We start from the raw sequence: 26,984 nt of genomic DNA on the forward strand, positions 1-26,984 counted from the left end.
GCACAAGACAAATTACTGGGAATAAAACTGCTCCCCAAAACAGCTATATATTTTAAAGTTTCCCACAATGCCCTAGCACTTTCTCGGTTCAGTTAGGACGGAAATACCACAACAGCCTTTCACATCATATTTCACTGTCTCTCTACTTCTGGCAAAAAGGAGAGATATACAGAACAAGTTCAATATTGATTTATCCTATTATACACTCTAAAGGCTCAAAAGCAAGCTTGAATTTTGAACAAGGATTGGCTCAGTTCTTTTATCTCAATTGGCTCATTCACTCCTAAAACTAACAGATAAATTATTCTGCAATATAAGCCTTGCCATATTAGAACACTAACTCCAAGCTACCTTTTGGGAAAGTAGAGTGCGGCAACTTCAGGTTCCAAAGCCTTCAAGTCATCCAAGTAAATATCATGAGGCCCCTGGTGCTGGCTTCGCTTGTGCACCCCTGTTGATTGCCATAACAATTAGGTGATTTGAGATTAATACATGTATTAAATACAGTGCTGTGGGAGGCATGGTTTTCTGCACTCTGAACATTGTTCATATGGGAATCTAAACAGGAATGCCTGCAGGTTAGTTGGCCTGCAGTCAATGAGGTTTTTCTGGTTGCTTTTTTTAAATTAAAAATGTTGTATTTAAATCTCAAAATTGAAAGTGTAAAGCTACAGTTTTTGGATAACTTCATCAAATTTCACAGAAAACTCTGTGGGAATGTACCAGTTCTTTTAAATACAGAATGAATACCTTTCTTTTTTGAAGGAGAGTCAATTTTTGCTGGTGGTTTTGCTTCTGAAGGACTATCTGCTAATGGGCCGGGGAGATGATCAGCATCTAATGTAGATGATTCTTGAGGGATCTCCAGCAGAGGTTCTATGACTGCAGACGCAAAAGAATCTTTAACCTCTATTTGCTTAAACAGAGGATGAGTTCTTGGCTCAGGTTTCAGTACCGTACAGACAGAATCTTTCACCAAAAAATCATCTTCAACTTCATCAGAGCGGAGGATGACCCTAAAATGAGTCTTTTCTGATGGGGTAATGGTAGCTGTTCTAGGATGCTCCAATTTGTCCTTCTTGCTTATCTGAAAAGAAGAAAGATCTCGTTCTCATGTACTTTCATGCAGTATGTCATCTATTTTATTCAGCTCTGAACATTAGCTAACAAGTGCTTATAGTAATTATGCCAGAGATGATACTACTTTTGAAACCAAAAAAGTTAAAAGCCTGCTGGATTAAACTTTAATGTACCTTTTAGCAACTTCACATGCAGTCTCATTAATAAAGTCCAGGCAACGCCAACCACATAGGAACTTGTTCACCAGTTTCACAGAGTATAAAAATCTGTCCATAGTTCTATATTCTAAGCTCATCCACAATACACGTTCTTCCTGAAGCCCACCTCTACCATGATGCCTACAGGAAGCTTCCTGACTGACAAGCTTGAAGAGTAAGATGTGAATATTTGTCATTTTAATTTATGTTCTATACTTGCACTTTTTGTGTTTGCACATACTGTATATGTGTTACATCATGTCTCCTGCCCTCTACTTATTTATCTAGATTGTGAACTCAGGTCAGGGACTGGGCCTTTTTCTCTTAGGAAAGCACCTAGAACACTGTGGTGCTACCATAAATGCCTGGCTAAGACACCATTTAGCATATAAAAACGAGGAAACATATTCAATCCCCTTTGTCACTGGTGAGGAATGTATGAGTAATTAGCACAACCTGAATTCACGACACTATATTAAAACAGACCTCATTAAAACCAGCTCTCCATTTCCCCATTTTGAATGTGGTTAGGTTACTTTCGAAGAATCTGTCTAGATTTTTGACACATTCAAACTAACCCTGACTTTTCAATTGATGATGCTAGATCATTGCTTATAGTCACAAAAACAACAAGGAATCCGGTGGCACCTTGAAGACTAACAGATTTATTTGGGCATAAGCTTTCGTGGGTAAAAAACCACTTCAGATGGTTTTTTTACCCACAAAAGCTTATGCCCAAATAAATCTGTTAGTCTTTAAGGTGCCATCGGACTCCTTGTTGTTTTTATGGATACAGACTAACATGGCTACCCCCTGATGCTTATAGTCAAAATGTCTCCTCTCAATAATAATCCAATTTTTAAAAATAATATTAATGTACAGCCTTTTTCCAAAAGCACTGTTGTCTGAATGGGCCCAGTAAACTTCACTGAGGCTCTGCATCAGAACAGCAGTCCACTCACACAGAGCTGTCTATGGGTTTAGAGCCTAAATTTCATCACCTCTCGAGGGTACAGAGAAGGTGCTACATTATACTTCCCTGCCTCAGTTTGGAAAACAGTGAATTTATGTCAGGCTTCTACCATGGGAGGGCAAGGAACCCTTATAAAAGGGGACTGCCTAAGGATATACAAGTCCAGCAAATCTCTTCACCTGTCCTATCCAGGACCACTCCCAAGTGAGGCTGCAATTGGTAGCTAAAAGTCCACAACATGAGGGTGAGCAGCCATCAAGTTCCCTATATTAGAATTTGCACAGGATTCCCCTGGAATGAGCCTGGTCCTATCTTTTACAAAAAAGGTTACTACACTTGATCATTCCTATTGCATCTAATGCATCATTTTAAAAATATCTTCTGTTTCTAGCAGCAAATTAGAGAGCTACAGATTTTTACTCTAAAGATCATCCTGGGAGATTTTTGCAGCCCTGCTTTTGAAATCAATAAAAAGCCTTCAGCTTAGCCAGCCACAAGAGGGTGCTGTTTTCATGTTACAGTATTTCTGTTGAATTATGCACAATTGCTCAGTTTTTCCCAATAGTCTAATGTGAAATGCAGAGTTTTAAGTTTTAAGGAAGACAAAATTCAGTCACATTAAAAGTCCCAGACAGTATATAAAATTCATCTGTAAATAACTTTACCTTAGTAGATTCTGGGAATCCTCCCCATGTCCACTCCATATGAGATTCAGCTCTAAGCAAGCTCTCTGCAGGTTTCACTTCTAGTTCTGAATCACTTTTAGGACAGACTGGGTCTGAGAAAGGGCTATCAAAATAAACAGAAAACTACAGTATTTAAAATGCATTTGTTGCACAGCTGTTTGTGTTAGTTTTCTCTAGTTTAACACAGCTTCAATTATTCAGCAACAGGGCAAGAAGCCCAGTTGGGTTTTCAGACTGAGAGAAATTAGGTTAAAACGAAAATCACATTCAGGGGCTTACGTACTGATCAGCCTAAACAGATTTCTTCATTGTACTTGAAGTGTTCTCAGTATAATCCCCCACAATTTTCTCTCTCTCTCTTTTTTTTTTTTTTTTTTTTTTTTTGAAGTTATATGATTTAGCTGCCATCATGAGACAGATGTACTTCCTCCTGTTAATTTAGGATAATCTGTTTTAAATTCCTGTGTTCCAGACATGAGACACCATTCCAGTTTGAAAGGCCTGAAAAGTTTCATCCAACACTAAAGTTAAAATGGATGGTTACATTCCAGTACACAACAGCATACACAGTACACCCCACCCCATCAAGGATGAGTGGGGACAAAACTAGTAGAGCATATGATCAAATCAGGGAAAATATTGTGTGTTTACTTGCAAGTTTCCCTAGAATAATGAGGTCCAGATACATTACAATGGTATTTCAGCCTGTTTGCAGCTTGGAGACAAAACCACACCCTTCAATCACTGATGATAGGAGAATGCCTACTAATTTTTCAAAACTGGACGCCTTCTGCCCCACTCTTCTGCCCCAACCCGGTTCCACCTCTTCCCCCAAACCCCCACCCGCTCTTGCTCCTCTCCCCCCTCCCACTTCCTCATCATTTGATCCTCTCCACTTCCCTCTCCCACCAAGCTGGGCTTCTTCTGTTCCGGGGCTGGGAGAGGAGCTGCAACCTGCTGCAATCAGGCAGCCTGCTGCCTGCACTTGAAATGTAGGCAAAACGTGGCCCTGGCTGAGCAGGGGCTGGTGTGGGTTGATGACTTGGCGCCACCCGCTCCGGCCTGCGGTGACTGGACACTGCCAGGTCCCCTTTTCAACTGAACTTTTGATTGAAAACCAGACACCTGGTAACCATAAGAATGCCCTGCCCCTTGAATTTGCCTTCAATTGAGACAACTTTGACAGGCAGGATAATTCAATTCTACTTTCCTATTATTACAATATGGGTACTGTTCTAAATAGCAGAATGATCTATGACCTTGTTTGGCTGGAATAAGGATTGTTACTTGAAGGAAGCATTTAGTCTTGGGATTTGTACAAGATTTTCTTTTCTTGAATATGATAACATACTACAGAAACTTGACCTTTTGCTTGAACATTCATACACCCACAGTGAGTTCCTCTAGCAGGACCTTTAAGCCCTGTTTCATTGGTTTAATGTGCTAGTTAAACATTGGTCTTTGCACCAGGAAGGAGAATAAATTCTACTGATTGACTTTTTATGGTGCACAAGATTATCATGAGGGTGATAATCATCCAAGCATTGATTTTGAACCTGTCTGGTCTTGGTTGGTGGCAGACTCATCAGAAGATCCAATGCTAAGTTAATCAGGTGCAAGACCACCAGCTTCTTCAGCCAGAAAGTCAACAGTATCGTTGCTGCTCTCTCCTTCGTATATTTTGTATGGTCCTGAGGAGTAGTGGGGGAAAAAAGCAACTTCCCAGCTTCGGAAGAAGTAATTTCAATACCTCACATCCCAGGTCATGATATAAGTACAGGACACAGGGCAGTTTATTGCTGTTCCTGATGCAAAGAGGTCAACCCATCCCACCGAACAGATTTAATAGGTCTGAGGATATTTCTAGGTGCAGGTTCCACTCTGCTGAATCCATTTTCTGTCATGTAAGTCTTGGTGTTCCTCTCCACCTTGATTGGCAATGCAAAAGAAAACTTTGCTCCACGCAGAAGAGAGGAGGGATGGTGGTGTTCTTCCTAGATTATTCATGAAAACCCTTCAGACATATTAACTATCATGACAAGAACAAGTTTGTTATCCACGGAAGGAACAGTGCTCAGATACTTCAATGAATCATTGTACTCCAACTGATGGATTCTGTATTCTCTTTCTGGTACCCATTTCCAGGATTAAATGGAGATACCTTGTTTGTCATACTGTGTTGCACCAATCTGAAGTTGATGATGGATGATTTCGTTTGTGTCCTGGCATTTCCATATCCTTGCTGGAGATGGGGAATGGGAGAAAGCTGTCTCTGTGATTTTAGCACAGCTCCACAGAGTAACCCCGCTAGGACTGTGTCCAGCGACCTCATTTTGACTACAGCTATAGATAGCCATCTACTAACAAATAGTAAAAGCCTGGCACAAATTGGGGGTCTAACTTGAGACAGCTCTGGTTGGAAGTCCTGCAGTTAGCAATGAAGGTAGCTATTGACCTTACCTCAGAACCCTGCACTTGTGTTAGTTATCATTTGCAAAAAAGTATTTCTCCTGTTTACTTCAAGTATTGCTTTAACTTGCCAAATGAACTCTATTCATTTCTACAGTGTTTGACAGGGGCCAAGACTTTAAATCAACTGTTCATCAGGCTTGCCTGTTACTTCAGGGGCAGATAAAACAGAAGGGAACATCAGTGGGTGAGGCACTGCCTGCTGCTAGTGACTGACAGGAGTGGTTTTGCCTCCAAACCACATGCAAGCTGAAGTACCCCTTGTAACAGATTTATGGACCGTAGCACGATGAAGAAAATAACAATACAAGCAGCACTGATTGTAGGTATCGATATCTTTCCTTGCCTCCGTAATGGCCTGTCTACTCCTTTCTTTTGAGGAGGTAGTGATGAGATACTGGAGAAAGCTTCTCTGTTTTCTGCACACAAAAACTGCGCCAGCAGGCCCAGAAAGGGCTACTCTCACTACATGCACAGTTTGCACTATAAAGAACTGGAACAAGCTGGAGGCTTGCTCCTCTTGACTGTATACTTTAACACTTGAAAAGCTAAAAGCTCCTGCTAATGGTTTTGTAAGGCAAAGAGCAGGAGCCCTGTCTTCCTTCTCCTTCCCCAGCAGCCACCCCCTCCTAAACAGCTAAAGGATCCCTCAGCCACCAGAATTGCTCTCTCACCCAAAATGGGTAGAGCGCCTCATGCACTAGAGAGGAAGGACAATTTTATGGTTAAGGAACTGGACTAGGAAACAGAAGACTTATTCAGTCCCCAGCTTTACTCCAGACTTGCTGTGCGATCTTGTGCAAGTAACTTAGTCTATCTCAATTCCACATCTGTACAATGGGAAAAATACTCCTCAACCTCACAGCTGTGTTGTGAAGATAAATTCATTACTTATTGTGAAGAGCACAGATACCATAGCGATGAACGCCAAATACCTGTTAAGGCTTAAGCTCCACAAACCTGGAGCTTTTATGCAAATATAACTGGCTGCTCCTCTGCTCTGGACTGGGTGTTTGTCTAGACTTCGGGGTCCTGTTTTAATTTGAGTAATTTGTCATTTAACTCAACTTAAAAAAAGTTATTATGAATGTTAGCCTAGGCACTTCACAAATGTTTGCTCTGACACTCACATTTGTGGCTAACCTTAGGTTGAGTGCTTGGGAATTTGCCCTCTTCCTGTAATTTATTAGGTGTGAATAAAATCATCAGCTACAGTTTTATTTTTTCCCTGGTGAACTTTAACAGCAGCTTTTGTTCATTCAGAAAGGATGATACAAGTACAACAGGTTTTTTTTTCCAGCAAACATAAATCTACACATAAATTGTGTACAGTCCTTGAGCCTGTGCTAAGTCGCAAAAGCAGTCCTGGATGCCACATATTTTGAGCACCTTTCTTTGTGTAGTTTTATAGGTCAGAAGAAGTTACAGAGGTGGTGCATTACATAACATAGGAGTACAAAATCATACAGAAAGATGACACCATAAAATGACCTACTTCTCCAAAGGGGACCAGTCTCCATCAGATAAAGGGTAATGATCCTTGGAGTGATAAATCAACGGCTCTTTCTGCTCGTCACTCTTTGGTGAAGAATTTGAGGATCCTCTGTGGAGACAAAAGAACCATTTTTGTTTTAAGTGAGTCAATGACAGATCTCCAATGGCAACTTACCTAGAAGAACTGAATTATTTGTACCAGAAATCTTAGGTCAAAGAGAGCAAGGAAGAGACTGATAGTTGAGAAAGACTAATAGTTGAGAGATAACTAAAGAAAGAGCAACAGTTCATCATTGGAGGTGCCGTTTTCTTGCCTACACAGCCATCTTTAATAACTGTAAAAAAGATCCTAGCAAAGTTTAAAAATGACCCCCACCACATATTTAACTAAACAACTTAGTGTTAATCTAAGAGATCTCACAAACATATACCAAGTGATGCCATCCTCCACAATGCTGTTTAGTATGTAAGCAAAAATTGAAATTGGGGGAAAATTCAAGCACAATGTTGATGATCCTCACCAAAAGCCTCCAAAAATCTATTAATTTAGAATACTACAACAAAGGAATGCATAAAATAGATTTGACACTGTATTCTTTGAATATTAGCCTAGTTTGTGGATAATGCAGTAAAAAAAAAAAAAAGTTATTCGTAGGTCACATAGGACCTAGAAGTTAGCCAGACTAGCACTGGATACTACTATTAGTTGCCTCCAGTACATTTATGAGCAGAGGATGTAACTGTGTTAATTTCCCAGCACCAGGCCCCACTGTTATTAGCTAAAGAGTGCTAATGAGATCAAAGCACATGGCACTATGGCTGTAAACTAATCACTGCATTTAATTTACAGAAGCCCCTTTCAAATATTTGCATCTATAAACATTCAGAGCTTTGTACAGCTCTGACCTAAATGGAAAAAGTATACTGAATATGATAATTATTCTTAGAAATGAATAACTTGTTCCGAAGCCAGTTTATTCTGCCCCGCACAAATCCAAACACTAAAGCAAAGACACTAGGCCATGATGACAAGTCTGGCTTATGATTATTTTAAAAGCAATTTGATTTAACAGCTGTAAGTTTAATATGCAAAAACAAAAAATGCTTCTCCTTCACTGTTGAAATGGCCATACTGGTTTTGTACAACATTTCTTAACGAGTTCCAGTGCATGTTCTCAGTCCAAAAGAGAGATCCAAAATCTAGGTATAGCCTATGAAAATTTATACTGCCCCCTCTAGATACCATGCACCACAATGATTTTTCCACTCATTTGCACAAATCTTTCAGTCAAAATAGGGAAGAGTCCATAGTTAGTGGGTGATAACACTGGAACATATTATGATGAAAGTGTATTTTTCCACTTACTAACATAAGCAAGTATTTGTTGTTTCACTTACAATATTTACCACTTATGAGAGGTGCTAAATTAACAGCCTTAGTGACAAGAAGTATATTGGTGGTGACAATATGCTTCCTCACACTGCTCATGAGTGCGTCCAGTGTTGAAGACCTCAGAAAATGAGAATGGTTTGGCCTACACATATACAAAAACATTGGAAATATAACAAGACTTCCAGGTAGTGCCATTTGTGAGGGCAGTCATTTGTGCCAAGTGGAATCTATTCCCAGGGAACTAGACAAACAACCAACTCATTTCACATAAGGCACTGAACCATCCGATGAACAATAACTTTCAGTCCTCAGTGAGGAAGACTATTTGGTCTAGGAGCCTTTAATATGGAAGCCTCAAGGAACCTGGTCCAAAGCCCAGTGAAGTCAATGGAAAGACTCAGAGTGACTTCAATGAGCCTTGGATCATGCCCTAACAGCACCACCCTCAGTTATCTATTTTGCAATATTCATCAGCTGCCATTTCTTTCCCTCCCTCATCCATTTTAGAAATGCCCTAAGTAAATATATTACACTTTATAGAAAATTAAATTAAACAATTTGACCTACAAAATGTTTTTAAACCAATGTCTCTATTTACTGCATACATATATGCTCAGATAGTCAAAGAAAAAAAAACCTATAAATTGGCTGATAAAGCACAACATCCCAGTTTGGAGCCACACAAAACAGTCAAAAGCACAATGTGTCTAAATGGTAAAAGATGCATAGATGCTAGATACACAACACCCTGTATTTCTGCTTCATACATCACAATTTCAGTAACTGTCTGTTGGCACTAACATAGCTAAGTTAGGCACTTTTGAGAACATATGCATACAACATACCATTACATTTAGAGAGTAAAATTATATTTGTGATAAGTAACAAAAGTGACTGGAAGCAGATTTTTCTGAAGAACAGAAGAAAGCTCCTTTCCACTTTACAAGAACAGAAATAGATAAAATGTTCCTTCCTGCTGCTGTACTTTTGTACTTTCTGTTGGAAACACTTGTCTGGCTTTTCTGGTGTTAGTGTTATTTTTAAATCTGAGCAGAGACTTCAATATCCTTATTCGCGCGTGCGTGTTTATTTATTTTTCAGAAAATACCTTGGCACTTAAGTTTATTTGGAATATACATTGCTGTAACTTCATTCCAAAAAAAACTTAAGTGCCAAGGTATTTTTTGAATTTTATGACCATTCTAGAATACCTGCTAATATAATAATAATTTTGAGTAGTCCTCACATCCCCACTCTATATGAAAGCAAAGCCTCTCAACACTTTGTCAGAGTTAATTGTACAACCATGATTTTAGATGGATCCATCTAGTAACTTGATGGAAAGAAAATCAAAGTCATGCCTACTGTATGGATTTTACTTCCTACTTTGTTAGAGCATGGGAGCAGACACAAAGGATACAAATAGGAGATCTACAATTACAGAGCTAGGTCATCAAAACCATCTCAACATTTTGGGTCTCATGGAGTTCAGTCCTGAATTTTATTATATATCCATGGTTATGCTGTGATGCAGAAGACCAAAGACCAAGTACATTTAGCAGGTAGTTAGTACTGAACTTCAGTATCTTTATAGCAGCCCTCTTGTGTTATTCCATTTAGCTTTATCCTGTTGTAAATGCATTTACAACAAAATTCTGGCTTTATTAAAAAAAATTTCATCTCTATTGTATTTTTCAAAGGACTTAGATAACTAAAGATAGCCTTTTTATACTCCAAAAGCCCTACAACTAGTCACAATTTTGATTAAACCAGCTGCTTCAGTCCAACCTGCAAACTTTTAGCCTCTCCTCCAAACAAGTAATTTGAGATACATTTTGAATTATCAACAATGATTACCAAAAGCAACTGCCTGAAGGTATGCAGCAGTCAGTTTCCCAAAAGGCCACTACAGGCTTAAGGTTCCTAGAACTTTAGTACGTTTAATGTATTTTAACCTAATGCAAAGAAAAACAGGGAAAGGGAGAACTACTTACAGAAAAAATTTGCTTTCTACATTTGTAATGGGGATTTTTTCACCTGCCTCTGCAACATGAGGCATGGGTCACTTGCTGGTTTGAACCAGAGTAAATGATGCATTCTGTGTAGCTTGAAGTCTTTACATCAAGATTTGGGGACATAAGTAACTCAGTCAGAGGTTCCAGGTCTCTTATAGGAGAGTGAGTGGGTGAGATTCTGAGGGTGGGTGAGATATGTAGGAGGTCAACTAGATGATCATAATGGCCCCTTCTGGCCTTGAAGTTTATGTCTGTGTTTAGGAACACAAGATTCTTTTCAGCCACGTTCTCTTCCTACACTGACATTCACTTCCTCATCCTATTAAAGACCTTCCTCCTGATCCCAACCAACTACCAGCTCTGCTTCAATTAACAATTTGTATAGTTCCTATGTTTTCAGGCTGGGTATTTATCATTCTTTCAGGTCCCAGAGTAGGTCTCTAACATAAACACAGTCAAATACTGAATATAACTATTTCATGGTGTGGTAATGAACTAGTTCAATCCAGGAAACAAACTCCCCTCCTACTGTTAAACAATCCGAGGCCTTGCCTAAATTTGCAGTAGCATATAGGGTACGTACATACAGTTACACATGGCAGTGAAAACCTCCAGTGGGGGGAGGAGGAAGTGTGAAATAGCTCTAGCAGTAGGAAATTGCTAGAGCCTTTTCCTGCTGCCTCCCCCCTACCAGAGCCTCTCTCCACTGAGTGAGTCTTTCACTACAGCAAGGAAAGGCTCTGGTAATGGGACACTACGCTGCTAAAAAACAGCAGTGTAGATGTGGGAGGCACTGCTTGAGTGCATAGAGAGCCATGTAGGGTATATACACTAATTGTTTAAGCGGTGCCTCAGCATCTATAATGCTATTTATACCCATTCTGTGTGAGCATGCAATGTCTACACACTTCCGCAAGTGTAGACCTAAAGAATCGACTTCTACACGAAACTGCAGCCCATAATATAAAGGACAGGATAGAAAATAAACAGGTTTAATTTTTTTTGATGGGCTTTAAGCAAGTATACAGCTCCAGTCATTTTTATATTCCAGATGTCAAAATGAATTCTACTGAAACTTACTGATGCTGATAGCTTACCCATTTCAATATAACCTCTGGCCACTCAGTAAAAGATTTAAGGGTGGCAATTTTGCAACAGAAAAGCTTCAAAAACAGACTCCAGTGAGAAACTGCTGAGCTTGAATTAATATGCAAACTAGATACCATTAACTTGGGTTTGAATAGAGACTGGGACTGGCTGGGTCATTACACATATTGAAACTATTTCCTTAAGTTAAGTTTCAGAGTAAGTATCCCCACACCTTCTTGTCAACTGTCTACATGGATCATCTTGAACATCACTACAAAAGTTTTTTTCTCCTGCTGATAATAGCTCATCTTAACTAATTAGCCTCTCACAGTTTGTATGGCAACTTCCAACTTATCTGTATATGTGTGTGTGTGTGTATGTGTGTGTATGTGTATATCTATATCTCTCTCTCTCTCACTAAATGTTCCAGTCTATGCATCCGATGAAGTGGGCTGTAGCCCACGAAAGCTTATGCTCTAATAAATGTGTTAGTCTCTAAGGTGCCACAAGTACTCCTGTTCTTTTTACTGATGCTGATAGCTTACTCATTTCAATATATCGGAGGGAGGTAGTTCTCTTTCTTTAGCAATAATCCAGAAGGACCTGCAAGCACTTAAAAATGAAAATTTGGTTTGAATTACAGAAGTTAATTTTGGGGAGTCTAATTGATGGGGAGTCCAATGGATCATACGTATTTGATACTACTGAGTTTATTCTAGAGGTTTTTAGGTACACTACAAGCCGCATGGTGCCAGCCAGAGATGAGGGATTGAGACATTTGAATAGTACATACCAGTGCGGTAGTATCTTACACAACACTTGCTTACTTTACCTACATTCTTTCAGATATACTTATTATGGGAGAACAGCAGCTGCCTCAGTTAAAAGTTGCATCTCTGTTTGTTTAAAGCCAAATTCTGATGCCCTTAAAACGGGGGTGGGCAAACTGCGGCCCATGTCCGGCCCATCAGACCTTGTAATTCAGCCCTCGAGCTCCGGCCAGGGAATGAGGTTGGGGGCTTGCCCCGCTTGGCTCCTGGAAACAGCAGTGTGTCCTCCCTCCGGCTCCTGCACGAAGGGGCAGCCAGAGGGTTCCGCATGTTGCCCCTGCCCCAAGTACTGGCTCTGCAGCTCCCATTGGCCAGAAACCGCATTATGTAAGCATGCTTTGTAGTGTGTTGACAGCCTGACCAGCCCCACAGGACTGATTGCTAGGGACATGAGTGATAATTTTGATGGACGACACTAGCTTAAACAAGATTTGGCATTTGCTCTGGGATTCAAAATTGCTCAATTCTGAAAGATTCTGAAGAGTTCTGGAAGAAGTCAAGATTAAAAATATAATTTCTTTGTATTTTTAAGGACAGAACTCTTGGACTTCCACATTCTATAACTTAATGATATAACCCTTATCAAGGGTACCTTACATAAGAGAAGAGGTTAATACACAAGCCACAGTACAAAGCCTTAGTGATACCACATGAAAGAATTCAGTACATATTTAACAGTTTACCTCAGATGTTGAACACCTCTCTCGTCATCAGAGCTTATTTCTATTTCAAAAATCTCTTCAACCCCAGAAGAGACCTGATCTTCCTTCTTGCTATCTTGTTTGTATTTCTTTCTTCTTCGCTTTTTTTTCTTCACAGATCCTGAGATGAACACAGTCTCTGTTTCCATGACGTGTGTAACTTCAGAGCTCTGACATGTCCTTTCATTTTCACCTGACTTCAGCAAGTGATCTTCAATCTCTTTAAAGAACTGATCCTCAGTGATTATTGGGGAGGTTGCCAGATATGCAGGAACTTTTTCCTAACCAAAACAAGGGGAATAATAAATAAGCAGATACATTTATTATGTACACACAAACAGAATAACAAAAGGTGAAATAAATGTGGGGATGCAGTGGGGTGGGAGAGGTGAGCAACACCAAGGACTGACTGGCAGATATGGCAAATTTCCTGCCTGACCAGCAATACTGCCCCACATGACTGACTGCTGGGAGACTTTATTTAAATTAATTTAAGTACCTTTGAGGTCCACTGTACTAAAGGCAAAATTTACGACTTGTGGGCTGGAATTGTGTGTAACCTCTTGGAGGAGACGTGGTGGGGGTATGATGTAAGGCCTGGGAATTAAGGGCTATACTGAAAATATGCCAGGCAAGAATGAACTTTTAGGATAAGTGTGAAGTGGATTTTTTGGGGAATACCTAGGGAGAGGTTAATGCAAATTTCACACCTCTGGTTATGCAGAAATCCAGGCTTTTGAAGATATGTCCTGAGGTGTGGGTCTTTGCTGATTACCTGTTCCCAGACAGTAGCACGTTTACAATGGCACCAGGTCCACACTGGGAAGGGGCCCATTATGGACTTGAGGTCTGGCCCCTTGCTGTGTGAGCAGCTCGAAGCCAGCAGGTCCCACTCGCCTGTAGGGGGCTTGCCGACGAGCAGCTGGGCTCCGCTATGTGGTCTGGGAAGGGCTGCTGGGCGCAGCTGTGGGGCTCTCGGGAGTCACGTCCCAGGGATATGCCCTGCTCCCCAGTGTGGCTCCAGCTCTGAGCAGTCTCTGCTGTCTCCAACCCATGGGACTCCACGTGCGCACCCAGGAGCCAAGCCACCTGGGACCAGTGCAGAGGCTGGCTGTCTCAGCCAGTTTGTGGCGGGGGAGCAGAACAGGGGCTCAGCCAGGCCCCACGAGGCAAGTGGGTCCAGAGGGAACGCAACCTGGCCAGGCCTGGCTCCAGCTCCGGCTTGGCTGATCGCACCGATCCTGAGGGTCCACATCCGGTGACCGGCGCCAGCCGCACTGCCAGCTCAGCCCAGCGGACACAATCAGCTCCCAGCAGGGCTGGTGAGTGCAGCTGGGCGTGGGGGAGTGCGTCTCTGCGGGGGTGCTGGGCAGTGCAGGAGGTCTGTGCATGTTGGGGTGCTGGGCATAGGAGGATCTTTGGAAGGGGCACTAGGCAGTGGGGAGGGAAGGTCTGTGTGTGTTGGGGTGCTGGGCAGTGGCAGGGGGTCTGTGTGGCATGCTGTGCAGGTGTGGTGGTGGGGCTGTGGAGGGGTACAGGGGGTATGTGTCTGTGGGTGGGTGAGTGAGCAGAGGTGGTGGTGTGCAGTTGTGGTGAGGTGTTGCTGGGCATAAGGAGTTAGGGCGGCGCTCTGGCAGCACAGGGCCAGCATGCGTCTGGTGGCTGCCAGTTTGTCAACTGTGAGCTCAAGTTCAGCTGGGCGGAGTAGGGCCACCCCCACCACACCGAGGCCCATTGCACCCGGCCAGCCCCTTACTCCGGGGGCTAACCCCCCTCACACACACTATACCCCTTTGCTTCCATAGGGGCCCACAAATATGTTTGGTGCCAGGCCCACAAAAGTTAATCTGGCCCTCTTTCCAGAGAGTGGAGATCAAAGGCCTGAGCTGTTTAAAGAAATGGCTGAACTGCCCAGCCTGGGTTCTAGTTCTGAATCTGAAACAGTTATGAACCTGTAACCAAGGTGAAAACCCAGTTGTGGGTTTTGAAGAACTGACACTACGACAGCATGCTGGAGTTAGGGCTGACCTCCGGTAAGCTTTTTAGCATGCATGTAGGTTTTGTTGTTTTTAATATGCCTTTTCTGTAAAGTTTTGAGTTTAAAAATAAATGTGCTTGCTTAGAAAGTTGTGTGGTAATTAACAACTGTGAGCAATACGCTGGTCAAACCTCTGGAGAGAAAGCAAAGTGCATGTGCTGGCCTGTTTAGGCAGCCTGGCTTGCCGGAGAGATCAGTGTGGGCATGGAACCATGCAGCCTGGAAAAACCCTAATCAGGATGAAATGAGACATGCATCTGTGCCCAAGAGAGGTGATGGCTGTGAGCTGGAAATCATTAAGTGAGTACCTTCAAGGGACCATGGAGTAGGAATACAGGTCCCAGTTACCCTGAAACTGACACTGACAATCGCATCATTTTTCTATACAGTGCCTAGTATGTTTTTGGCATTACTGTAATATTAGTAAGAAGTGTTCATTAGCAAGACAAGGTGGGTGAGGTAATACATATTTTATTGGACCAATTTCTGCTGGGAGAGAGACAAGCTTTCGAGCTTACACAGAGCTCTTCTTTCAAATATATTGATTTCAATTACAACACACAATACAAAGTGCTCACTTTATATTATTATTTTTGATTACAAATATTTGCACTCTAAAAATGATAAGAAAAAGTATTTTTCAATTCACCTCATACAAGTACTGTAGTGCAATTTCTTTATTATGAAGGTGCAACTTACAAATGTAGATATTTTTTGTTACATAGCTGCACTCAAAAAACAAAACAATGTAAAGTTTTAGAGCCTAAAAGTCCACTCAGTCATATTTCTTGTTCAACCAATTGCGAAGACAAACACATTTGTTTACATTTATGGGAGATAATGCTGCCTGCTTATTATTTATGTCACCTGAAAGTGAAGACAGGCTTTCGCATGGCACTTTTGTAGCTGGCATTGCAAAGTATTCACATGCCAGATATGCTAAACATTCGTATGCTGCTTCATGCTTCAGCCACCATTCCAGAGGACATGCTTCCATGCTGATGAACTCGTTAAAAAAAATAGTGTGTTAATTACATTTGTGACTGAATGCCTTGGGGGAGAATTGTAAGTCTCCTGCTCTGGTTTACCTGCATTCTGCCATATATTTCATGTTATAGCAATCTCAGATGATGACCCAGCACATGTTTGTTTTAAGAACATTTTCACTGCAGATTTGACAAAACACAAAGAAAGTACCAATGGGAGATTTCTAAAGATAGCTAAAGCACTTGACCCAAGGTTTAAGAATGTGAAGTGCCTTCCAAAATCTGAGAGGGACTAGGTGTGGAGCATGCTTTCAGAAGTCGTAAAAGAACATTCCTATGTGGAACCTGAACCACCAAAAAAGAAAATCAACCTTCTGCTGATAACATCTGACTCAGATGAAGAAAATGAACATGCATTGGTCTGCACTGCTTTGGACTGTTATTGAGCAGAACCCCGCATCAGCATGGATGCATGTCTTCTGGAATGATGGGTTTAAGCATGAAGGGACATAAGAATCTTTAGGGTATTTGGCATTTATATATCTTGAGACGCTGGCTATAACAGTGCCAGGTGAATACAATATCACCTGACAGTGAGAACAGGCAAACAAGAAGCAGGCAGCATTATCTCCCATAAATGTAAACAAACTTGTTTGTCTGAAGATTGGCTGAACAAGAAGTAGGACTGAGGGGACTTGTAGGCTCTAAAGTTTTACATTGTTTTGTTTTTGAATGCAGGTTTTTGGGGTTTGTTTTTTTTTTTTTTTTAAACATAGTTCTACATTTGTAAATTCAACCTTCATGATAAAGAGATTGCACTACAGTACTTGCAATGGGGAAATTGAAAAATACCATTTATTTTGTTTTTTACAGTGCAAATATTTGTAATTTAAAATAAATATGCATTGAGCACTGTACATTTTGTATTCTGTGTTGTAACTGAAATCAACATATTTGAAAATGTAGAAAACATCCAAAAAGATTTAAATAAATAGTATTCTATTATTGTTTAACAGCATGATTAATCACGATTAATTTTTTAAATCACAATACTTTTTTTAATCGCTTGGCAGCCCTAATAATGATAGTATGCTGCTTTGAGACTGAAGTCAGGAGTGAGAATAAAAACAAAAGGATACTTTCAAAGATCTTATTTAAGAAATGAAGTGTACAAGTCACATTACAGTATTCCTGAAAGCAGGACATCAGGGATCTCCACTAAGATACAAAACAGCTTCATGTCCATTTCTCAGCTGAACATTTTACAGCAAAAAAAGGTAAGAGGTTCGATAGCCTTTCCTATCATGATGCAGATGCTTCTTCCAAATAATAAAATGGATCTATAACCAGATTGCCCAGCTTTCAGAGTATCTTGGCAGCCCTTTTCAGGTCTTGAACTTTATGAATATACTGTATACATGTATAAAGTGTTAGTAATCTGAACCACTTGGAAAGGAGTTATCCTATTAAGAGGCTGATGTGTCCAGTGGCTGTCTGTGCATCAAGCACACTTTGGCACAGTTTTCAGTTTTCTTTTAAACTAAATGTTGGTGAGACAGAATGAGCAGCTGAAACAGGAAATATCAAATATTTCAGCTAGACGGGACTAGAAACCAGGACTCCTCAATTCTATTCTCAGCCCTGCAACTACTTTTTCTGTTACCTTTATGTGTATCTGTACATACCAATAGTTATCTGGAACACTGTTATACAGACAGGATAGGCAGTAGTGGATTAACTATTGTTTTATAACTTGGTTTATACTGAGCGCAACAGCTGTGTTAAAGTCCTGTCCCAGACATTTAGGAAGTGGTTGTCGGGTTGGTGGTTTTTTTAAACTTTTGACTGATCAGTTCCCATCAGTGACTGGTTTGCTCTCTGCCTCTGTCTGCAAAAGAACTGCTTTCAGTTTTGTATTTAGTCATGTTGTGTGTTATATTAAGAATATAAGAATGGCCATATTGGATTAGACCAGTGGTCCATCTAGCCCAGTATCCTGCTTCTGACAGTGGCCAATGCAGGGTGCTTTAGAGGGAATGAACAGAACAGGCAATTGAGTGACCACTCCCAGTTTCTGTCAATCAGAGGCTAGGGACACCCAGAACACAGCGTTGCATCCCTGACCATCTGGGCTAATGGCCATTGATGGATCTATTCTCCATGACATTATCCAATTCTTTTTTGAACACCACTATAGTTTTGGCCTTCACAACATCCGCTGACAACGAGTTCCACAGGTTGACTGTGCATTGTGTGAAGTACTTCCTTTTTGTTTGCTTTAAACCTGCTGCCTATTAATTTCATTGGGTAATCCCTGGCTCTTATGTTATGTGAAGGAGTAAATAAAGACCTCTGTTATATCCCCTTTTACTGATCTCTTTTCCAAGCTGAAAATTCAGTCTTTTTAATCTCTCCTTATATGAAAGCTGTTCCATACCCTTAATCATTTTTGTTGCCCTTCTCTGTACATTTTCCAATTCTAATATATCTTTCTTGAGATGGGGCAAGCAGAACTGCATGCAGTATTTAAGGTGTGGCCAGATCATGGATTTATATAGTGGCATTATGATATTTTCTGTCTTATTTTCTTTCCCTTCCCTAATGGTTCCTAACATTGTTAGCTTTTTTGACTGCTGCTGCACATTGAACAGATGTTTTCAGAGAACTATCCACAATGACTCCAAGATCTCTTTCTTGAGTGGCAACAGATAATTTAGATCCCATCATTTTGTGTGTGTAGTTGGGATTATGTTTTCCAACGTGCATTACTTTGCATTTATCAACACATTTATCATCTGCCATTTTGTTGCCTAGTCCACCCAGTTTTGTGAGATCCCTTTGTAACTCTTCGCAGTCTGCTTTGGACTTCATGAATAAGGCTACGATTTAATCGTGGTTATTTTTAGCAAAAGTCATGGACAGGTCATGGGCAAGACCTTAAATTTATACCAAAAAATACCTGATTAAGTCTTTTTGGGGAGGGGGGGGAAGCCCAGGGATCCTGCTGCTGCTTCGGCCGGCGCCGAGGAGGAGGGAAGCCCCGGGGGGCCAGCTGCTGCTCTGGTCATCTCAGGACTGCTGACAGGAGCCACCAAGATGCAGCTGATCCCACTCCCGCAGGACCACTGGTCCGGTGGTCTCTGGGACCAGCTGCACTGGCCGCTGCTCAGGCGGTCCCTGGGGCTAGCTACCAGGACCATCAGAGCAGCGGCCGGTGCAGCTGGTCCGGGTTGCTCCAGCAGCACCTGATGCGGCTGGCTGCAGAGCCACTCCAGCAGCGGCCACTGTGGCTGTCCCCAGGGCCGCCTGAGCAGCTGGTCCTGGGGCTTCTGGGGAATCCATGACTTCTGCAACCTCTGTGACAAACATGGAGCCCTGATCATGAATAATTTTGTATCGTCTGCAAATTTTGCCACCTCACAGTTTATTCATTTTTCCAGATCATTTATGAGTATTGTTAGGATATAGATATTCAGGCCTGTCTGTAAAGGCCTATACTCTAAGAATTTAAGTTTATTCTTATCACTTGGCTAGTTCTAGAGGTATAAAAGAATGAATCAAAATCACTCTCTGCCAGTGTAAGGTCCTTCTCTTACTGTGACAATCTGAGGCCCTGTTCTTAGGCTAAGACCTTTGGCTAAGCAACCGAGGCAGCCATAAGCTGGGAAGCGACCAGTCACCTCCTCACATTCCAAACTAGTCACACTGAAAAAAGGTGCTATTGGGCTGTTAGGCACTATCAGCACAGGACTGTATTCCTATCACCTCCAGAGAAAGGGAAGTGCCTAGAAAATGTAAAAGGAAACTTAGTTTGATGGCATCCTGTCTGGCAAGAACTCACTTATCAATAGCTGGGATGTGAAACCCTCATTTCTGTGTTTGTTCTATCACTGTAGTCCCCATTTCCCCACTGTTTGTCTGTATAATCTCTGTCTGGTTCTGTGATTGTTTCTGTCTGCTGTATAATTAATTTTGCTGGGTGTAAACTAATTAAGGTGGTGGGATATAATTGGTTAAATAATCATGTTACAATATGTTAGGATTGGTTAGTTAAATTTCAGGAAAATGATTGGTTAAGGTATAGGCTAAGCAGAACTTAAGTTTTACTATATAGTCTGCAGTCAGTCAGGAAGTGAGTGGGTGTGGGGTGGGGGAAATGGGAACAGGGAATGGGGGTGGGGAAATTGGAATCATGTTTGGCTAAGGGCAGGAATGGGAACAGGGACACAGGTGTAAGCCTCTGTAGTGTCAGAGCTGGGAAGGGGGACACTAAGGAAGGAAACTGGAATCATGCTTGCTGGAAGTTCACCCCAATAAACATCGAATTGTTTGCACCTTTGGACTTCGGGTATTGTTGCTCTCTGTTCATGCAAGAAGGACCAGGGAAGTAAGTGGGTGAAGGAATAAGCCCCCTAACAAGTATGTTGAACAGCACTTGTTCTAGTATAGACCCCCGGGAGACCACCACTATTTACCTCTTTCCATTATGAAAGCTGACCATTTATTCCTACCTGTTTCCTGTCTTTTAACCAGTTACTGATCTATAAGGACGGACCTTCCCTCTTATCCTATGACCCCTTACTTTGCTTAAGAGCCTTGGGTGAGAGACCTTGTCAAAGACATTCTGAAAGTCCAAGAACACTATATCCACTAGATCTCCTTTGTCCACATTTGATGACTCCCTCAAAGAATTCTAATTGATTGGTGAGGCATGATTTCCCTTTACTAAAGCCATGTTGACTCTTCCCCAACAAATTGTGTTCATTTGCGTATCAGATAATTCTGTTTCCTACTACAGTTTCAACCAATTTCCCTGACACTGAAGTTAGGCTTGCTGGCCAATAATTGCCAGGACTTTCTCTGGATCCTTTTTAAACATTAGTGTAACATTAGCTACCCTTCAGTCATATGGAACAGAAACTGATTTAAATGATAGGTTACATACCACAGTTGTTACTTCTGCAATTTCATATTTGAGTTCCTTCAGAACTCTTTGGTGAACACCATCTGTTCCTGGCGACTTAATACTGTTTAATTTATCAATTTGTTCCAAAACCTCCTCTACTGACACCACAATCTGCGACAGTTCCTCAGATTTGTCACCTAAAAAGAATGGCTCAGGTATGGGAATCTCCCTCACATCCTCTGCAGTGAAGACTGATGCAAGGAATTCATTTAACGTCTCCGCAGTTCTTCCTTGAGTGCTCCTGTAGCACCTCGATCATTCAGTGGCCCTACTGATTGTTTGGCAGGCTTCCTACTTCTGATGTACTTAAATTTTTTGCTGTTAGAATCCGAGTCTCCATTCTCTTCCTAGATATTATGGTTCTTCTTCACAAGTTATTATTTTGGGTACTAATAATCTTGATGTTGATTTTCCCCCTTCCATTGTGAATGATTCACAACCACTTTGCTTCTATGGTGTGTTTTTTATTTCATCAAAAAATGAACTGCTACTCTTCCCACCACCACCCCCAACAGCTAGTTCATTTGCAAGTTTTCATGACTTTGCACATTCATTTATAATCTAATGTTTGTATCTCATTGTCCAAAAAGTGTTTACTTTTGATATTCCTCCTATTCCCATCAAAAATACCAATGCCTGTGGACCCCCTCCCAAACCCCTGACCAGGATGTGGAAGAGGCTTTATGATTCACAAAATATCTATCAACTTAGACAAGCTTTGACATAAGCACATATAATGCAGTATATATTAAGTACTAAACAAAGTAAGGGCTTGTCTATACAGGGAGGTTAGTGCAAAGTAAGTAGGGTGTAAATCTTAAATGCAATAGCTATTCCGCACTAACTTCTCTGTGTGGACCATCTTGTTCTGCACTAAAAGAGTGTCTTTTTGTTGATCAGATTCACTTTCTAAGCAGTAACTATTTTGCACTGGTTACTCCGGGATTCCTCCACTCCCCCAGACAAACCTTAAATGCTTTTAAGGCAACAGCTGAAAAGCCTACAATCTCAAGAGGCCTTGGGGGATATTCAGAGGACAACTGTATCAGAAAGCCAAGCCACTACAATAACTTCCTAGTCTTGGAACACAACATAAATAATGACAATTCAGAGATAAGAAACTGCACCCTGCCAATGTAAACAAAAGACACTGATACTGAGGTCAGTAACACAAGTGACTTGCACTACTTGCAGAGTAGTTAAATAGTCACTGCACAGTCTGTACAGTCAACAAATTACCCTAAAGTTAAAATGATAGATTATTGTCCTAAGCAAACAGGGTGAAAAGTGCAACAAGTCTTCCTATTACAGCTCTGAAAAACAAGGTGTGCTAAGGAGGATTTGTTACTTTCCTGCCACCAGTAACTGAGTCAGATGCAGCATTTTATTGAACTATTGCAAGCAAATAATGCAAGTTATGAATCAGCAATAAAAAAAGTCATTAAAAATGCTGTATTTTAATATTGAGAACATGAGACACAACACTAGTAACAGGATATAATTAACTAAACAATGTACTCAGCAATGTACTCTTCATACACCACAAAACACTTACATATTCTTCTTCAGTTTCCTGTACGAAGAAAGCTTCTCCATTGTCACCCAGCTTCATATGAAGATCAACTGTGTCTCCGTTAATTTCTATATCAATCTGTGAGAGCAAAGACAATTTAATGTAGAGAATCTTCCACCCAGCAAAATACACAAATATTTACCTTAAGACTGATTCCTCTCTGATTATTTTTATATCAATGCCTCCTTTCCACTTTATGATCCCCATTCCAACTCCAGGCTTCTCCCAAGACTGTCATACCTCCCTCTTTGTGCTCTCTTACCCCACAAAAGAAGTCGGTGCTTTTTTTTTTTTTAAAGGAAGTAGACTGAGATTATTGAGACTAGACATGTTTAGCTGGAAACATGCTTAACTACCTTACTTAATTGGAGCTCAGCACCTAGCCGATACCTCCAGCTGTGGGCTCCAGCTGTCAATACCCCACTTCAGTTGGTGGAAGCGCTCCTGGTGAGGACGCGCAGCGCTGACAGAAGGAACAAAGTGTGGGTGTGAAACACCACTTTAATTACTGTGGAAGCTGTACGTCAACTTAAGTCGACTTAATTCTGTAGTGTGGTCAAGCCTGGGTGAGGGTCAGAATGCTGGGTGGCAGATATTCTAGAGCGAAAACTTTTTACCCTTTAAAGGCTTGGTTCCTTATTTTATGTAATATCAGCCATATTACTCCTCTGGGCAGGAGTTTTGACTATTACGTTTGAAGCTCAGTTAATGCTGCTACTGGTTGTACTGCTTATATGGTAGGGGAGACAAGACACATGACTCCCAATTTTCCATCATATTTCCAGTGTAAAATGTCATACAAAGGTATTCTAAGTTAGACTAATTGCAGGTGGGAGAGGTAAGAGACTACCCTACTTGCCCAGATCCATGAACTCCAAAATAAGAAAGCAAAAATAAAAGTATGTATCAAATTTGTTTTAGGATCTAGGACTAAAGTTTTAAGAGTAAATGCCTCAGCATTTTATATTGTTTTCCTATGGTGAAATCCTAGGCAGCAGAAGTTAATTCCAGCCAAAAACATTCAAACAGAATAGGAAACTTCAACATTCAAATCAAGACTATTCATGTTGTGGATGTGAATCCACCTATTTTGTGGCAACTGGACATTCATTTAGCTTAATCCACTCAAAGATATGTAGTTTTGGAGGTTATATTCCCAGTATTTGTCACAAGGACACACAATGGGCTTGTGTTACTGTTTAAAAAGTTGCAGTCATAGGATATTTGCACACTTTGAAAGTCTGAATATCACAAATCTGTTTCTATTTAGTCCCTTTGCCTTGTTAGGGGCACTTGACAGCCTATATCAACTATGGCAGCTAATACAGATATTACCAGGAAGATGTAGTTTTAGGTTACACACACAACAGGAGTAAGATTAACATGGAAAAAACCTTGACGCTTATAAGACAAAACCATCCTCAATGTGATAGTGAACTTACACTTGGAATGCTTACTGGTTAACAGTGGTGCATGATGAAGCCAGTAGTAAAGAAAAAACACTTACTAAACTTGTTCTTCAAGATATATTGCACATGTTCATTCCATATTTGGTGTGCGCATGCACGGTCACCAAAAATTTTTCCTTCAGTGGTATCCATTGGTTCAGCTCTAGCACCCTCTGGTGCCCTGCACTCATATGCCGGTAGAAGGGGTCCATCTGACCCACATCCTCAGTTCCTTTTTGCCAGCCAATTCAGACAGAGTAGGAGGGTGGGTCATGGAGTGGACATGTGCAACACATCTCAAAAAACAACTGTTATGAAAAGGTTAATAACTTTTTATTTCTTTGAGTGCTTGCACATGTCCATTCCAAGCTAAGTGGCTCCCAAGCATAGGAGGTAGGATCAGAATTCACGGACATGCGGACTGCAACACAGTTCGACCAAACCCCAGCATCATCTTTAGCTTGCTGGATGATTGCACAGTGGGACAAAAATGTAGGTACCGATGACCAAGTCCCCGCTCTGCAGATGTTCTGGAACGGGACCTGGTCCAGGAACACCACTGAGGAAGCTTGCGCCCTTATAGAATGGGCCGTCACTATAGCCAGTGGTGGGATCCTCGCCAGCTCATAGCATGTGCAGATACAAGATGTTATCAAGGATGAAATCCTCTGAGCTGAAATAGGAAGGCCCTTCATCCTGTCCGCTAGTGCCACAAAAAGCTACGTGAATCTACAGAACAGTCTTGTCATCTGAATACAGAAAGCAAGGGCGCGTCTAATGTCCAGGATGTGGAGATGTTGCTCCTCTCTGCTTGGGTGTGGTTTTGGAAAGAAAACAGTCAGGAAAATAGCCTGAAATTGCAAGAACTCCTTCTGGAGGAACACAAGATGAGGACAAAGCTGTACCTTGTCCTTAAAAAAAGACCATGTACGTGGGTTCTGACATAAGGGCCCTGATCTCTGAAACCCTCCTTGCCAAAGTGATAGCCACCAGAGAGGTCATCTTCCAGGAAAGATATAACAAGGGGCATGTTGCCAGTTGCTCAAATGAGGGGCCTGAGAGTTTTGACAAGACCAGGTTTAGGTCCCACAGTTTGATGAGCTCCCAAATCTGTGAGTAGTCTTTCTAGGCCCTTGAGAAAACAAGTGGTCATCTCATGCGAGAAAACCAACTGATCACCCACTGAGATGTTCAACACCAAAATCACTGCCAGGTGTACTTTAACTGATTAAATTGCCAGACCTTGCTATTTCAGATGTAGCAAATACTCTAGAACGGTCTGCAGTGACGATCAGATGGGTGAGAGAACTGGCTGGGAAGACCAAATGGAAAAACACCCTTCCATTTGGCAAGTTATGTAGCTCTGGTAGAAGGCTTCCTGCTACATAGCAGAACCTAGCAGACTTGCTCCAAACAGATCAGCTCCTCGGGATGTAACTATGGAGCTTCCAAAGCTGTCAGGTGGAGGGCGTTGAGGTTTGGGTGGAACACTCGACCGTGGTCCTGCGATATCAGGTCTGGGAGAAGAGGAAGCAGCATTGGAGTCGCTATGGAAAGGCCTAGCAGCACGGCGAACCTGTTCTGGTGGGGATAGGCTGGGGCTACGAGAATGACTTCTGCTTAAGATCAAGTGGGACAGAGCATGACAGCGCACGAGAGGAATGGCGACGGAATGCACGGAACAGTTTCCCCATCCAAGGGAGCAGGAAAGCATCCATGAGTGAGCCTGGTCTGTGGCCTTGCAGGGAGCAGAACTGGTGACATTTCCTATTCTGGCAAACAGGTCTACCTGGGGAGTCTCCCATCGCTCGAAAACCACCCTTACTAAATCAAAGTGAAAGGACCACTCAAGGTGACTGGAGAAAGACCTGCTGAGGTGATCTGTCAGCTTGTTTCGGGCTCCCAGAACATGAGACGCTTCGAGATGGATAGAATGCATTATGCAGAACTCCCACAAGCAGATAGCTTCCTGGCACAGAGAGGAAGAGCAAGCCCCTCCCTGCTTGTTGAGGTAAAACATGGCTGCCATAATGTCTGTGAGCACTAGCACTAGCACGTTCTTGTTTGCGATGTGGGGTAAGAACACTTGACAGGCCAGGCTGACCACTCTTAGCTCCCTGATGTTTATCACGTAGGGAGAGCTCCTCTGGAGACCACAGGCCCTGTGTCTTGAGGTGCCCTAGGTGAGCTCTGCATCCTAAAGCTGACACATCCAAAACTAGGGATAACGGGGGCTGGGTCCTGGCAAAGGGGACTGTTCAACTTTGAAAAAGAGATGACTACAGGGGGATATGCTAGAGGTCTATCAAATCATGAATCGTGTCAAGAAAGTGAATGGGGAAGTGTTATTTACTCCTTAACATACCACAAGAACTGGGGGTCACAATTAAATTATCAGGCAGCAGGTTTAAAACAAACATAAGGAAGTATTTCTTCACACAACATACAGTCAACCTGTGGAACTTGTTGCCAGGAGATGTTGTGAAGGCCAAAAAATATAACGGAGTTCAAAAAAGAATTAGATGAGTTCTTGGAGGATAGATCCATCAGTGGCAATTAGCCGAGATGGTAAGGGACACAACCCCACTCTCTGGGTGTCCCTAAACTTCTGATGGCGGGTTGGATGCCAGGGGACGGATCACTCAATAATTGCCCTGTTCTTTTCTTTCCCTCTGAGGCTTCTGGCACTGGCCACTGTCAGAAGACAGGGTACTGGGTAGATAGACCATGGTCTGACCCAGAATGGCCATTCTTATGTTTTCCAAGAGCTCCTCAGTTTTCCTTCCCCTCCTAACCCTAAAGATCTCATGATGCAGTGTCCCTCCTCCCAGCTAAGATGGGGTAGACTCTACGACCTCCTAAACTAGTCAATACAGTGACTACAGTTGGCCAGAAGTGGTATGAAGCACTTCCTCCTTGTGTATCAGAGCCAGTCCCATTTAAACAACAAAAGAAAATATACATTTACTAGTAAAAAGATGTCATTTGAGACAAACTGATAGGTTTGATTGAAGTGTGAGAAAAACCCCTGAACATGTTAAGACTC

At 41.7% G+C, this 26,984-nt stretch overlaps 1 protein-coding gene across 4 annotated transcripts in view; it reads right to left on the bottom strand.

The window, feature by feature from the left end:
• Positions 1 to 26,984, bottom strand: part of LPIN2 (lipin 2) — a 69,807-nt gene that overhangs the window by 19,366 nt on the left and 23,457 nt on the right. For all 4 annotated transcript variants that reach the window (XM_037892797.2, XM_007064883.4, XM_027827228.3 and 1 more), the window contains exons 3-8: positions 22,473 to 22,568; positions 12,910 to 13,208; positions 6,901 to 7,008; positions 2,916 to 3,039; positions 751 to 1,087; positions 352 to 451 (exon numbers count right to left, since the gene is read on the bottom strand). In XM_037892797.2, the coding sequence (XP_037748725.1) occupies positions 352 to 451; positions 751 to 1,087; positions 2,916 to 3,039; positions 6,901 to 7,008; positions 12,910 to 13,208; positions 22,473 to 22,568 (1,064 nt within the window). The remainder of the gene's footprint in view (positions 1 to 351; positions 452 to 750; positions 1,088 to 2,915; positions 3,040 to 6,900; positions 7,009 to 12,909; positions 13,209 to 22,472; positions 22,569 to 26,984) is intronic.

The sequence above is a fragment of the Chelonia mydas genome, chromosome 2 (genome assembly GCF_015237465.2).
Source record: "Chelonia mydas isolate rCheMyd1 chromosome 2, rCheMyd1.pri.v2, whole genome shotgun sequence".
NCBI classification, from domain to species: domain Eukaryota; kingdom Metazoa; phylum Chordata; order Testudines; family Cheloniidae; genus Chelonia; species Chelonia mydas.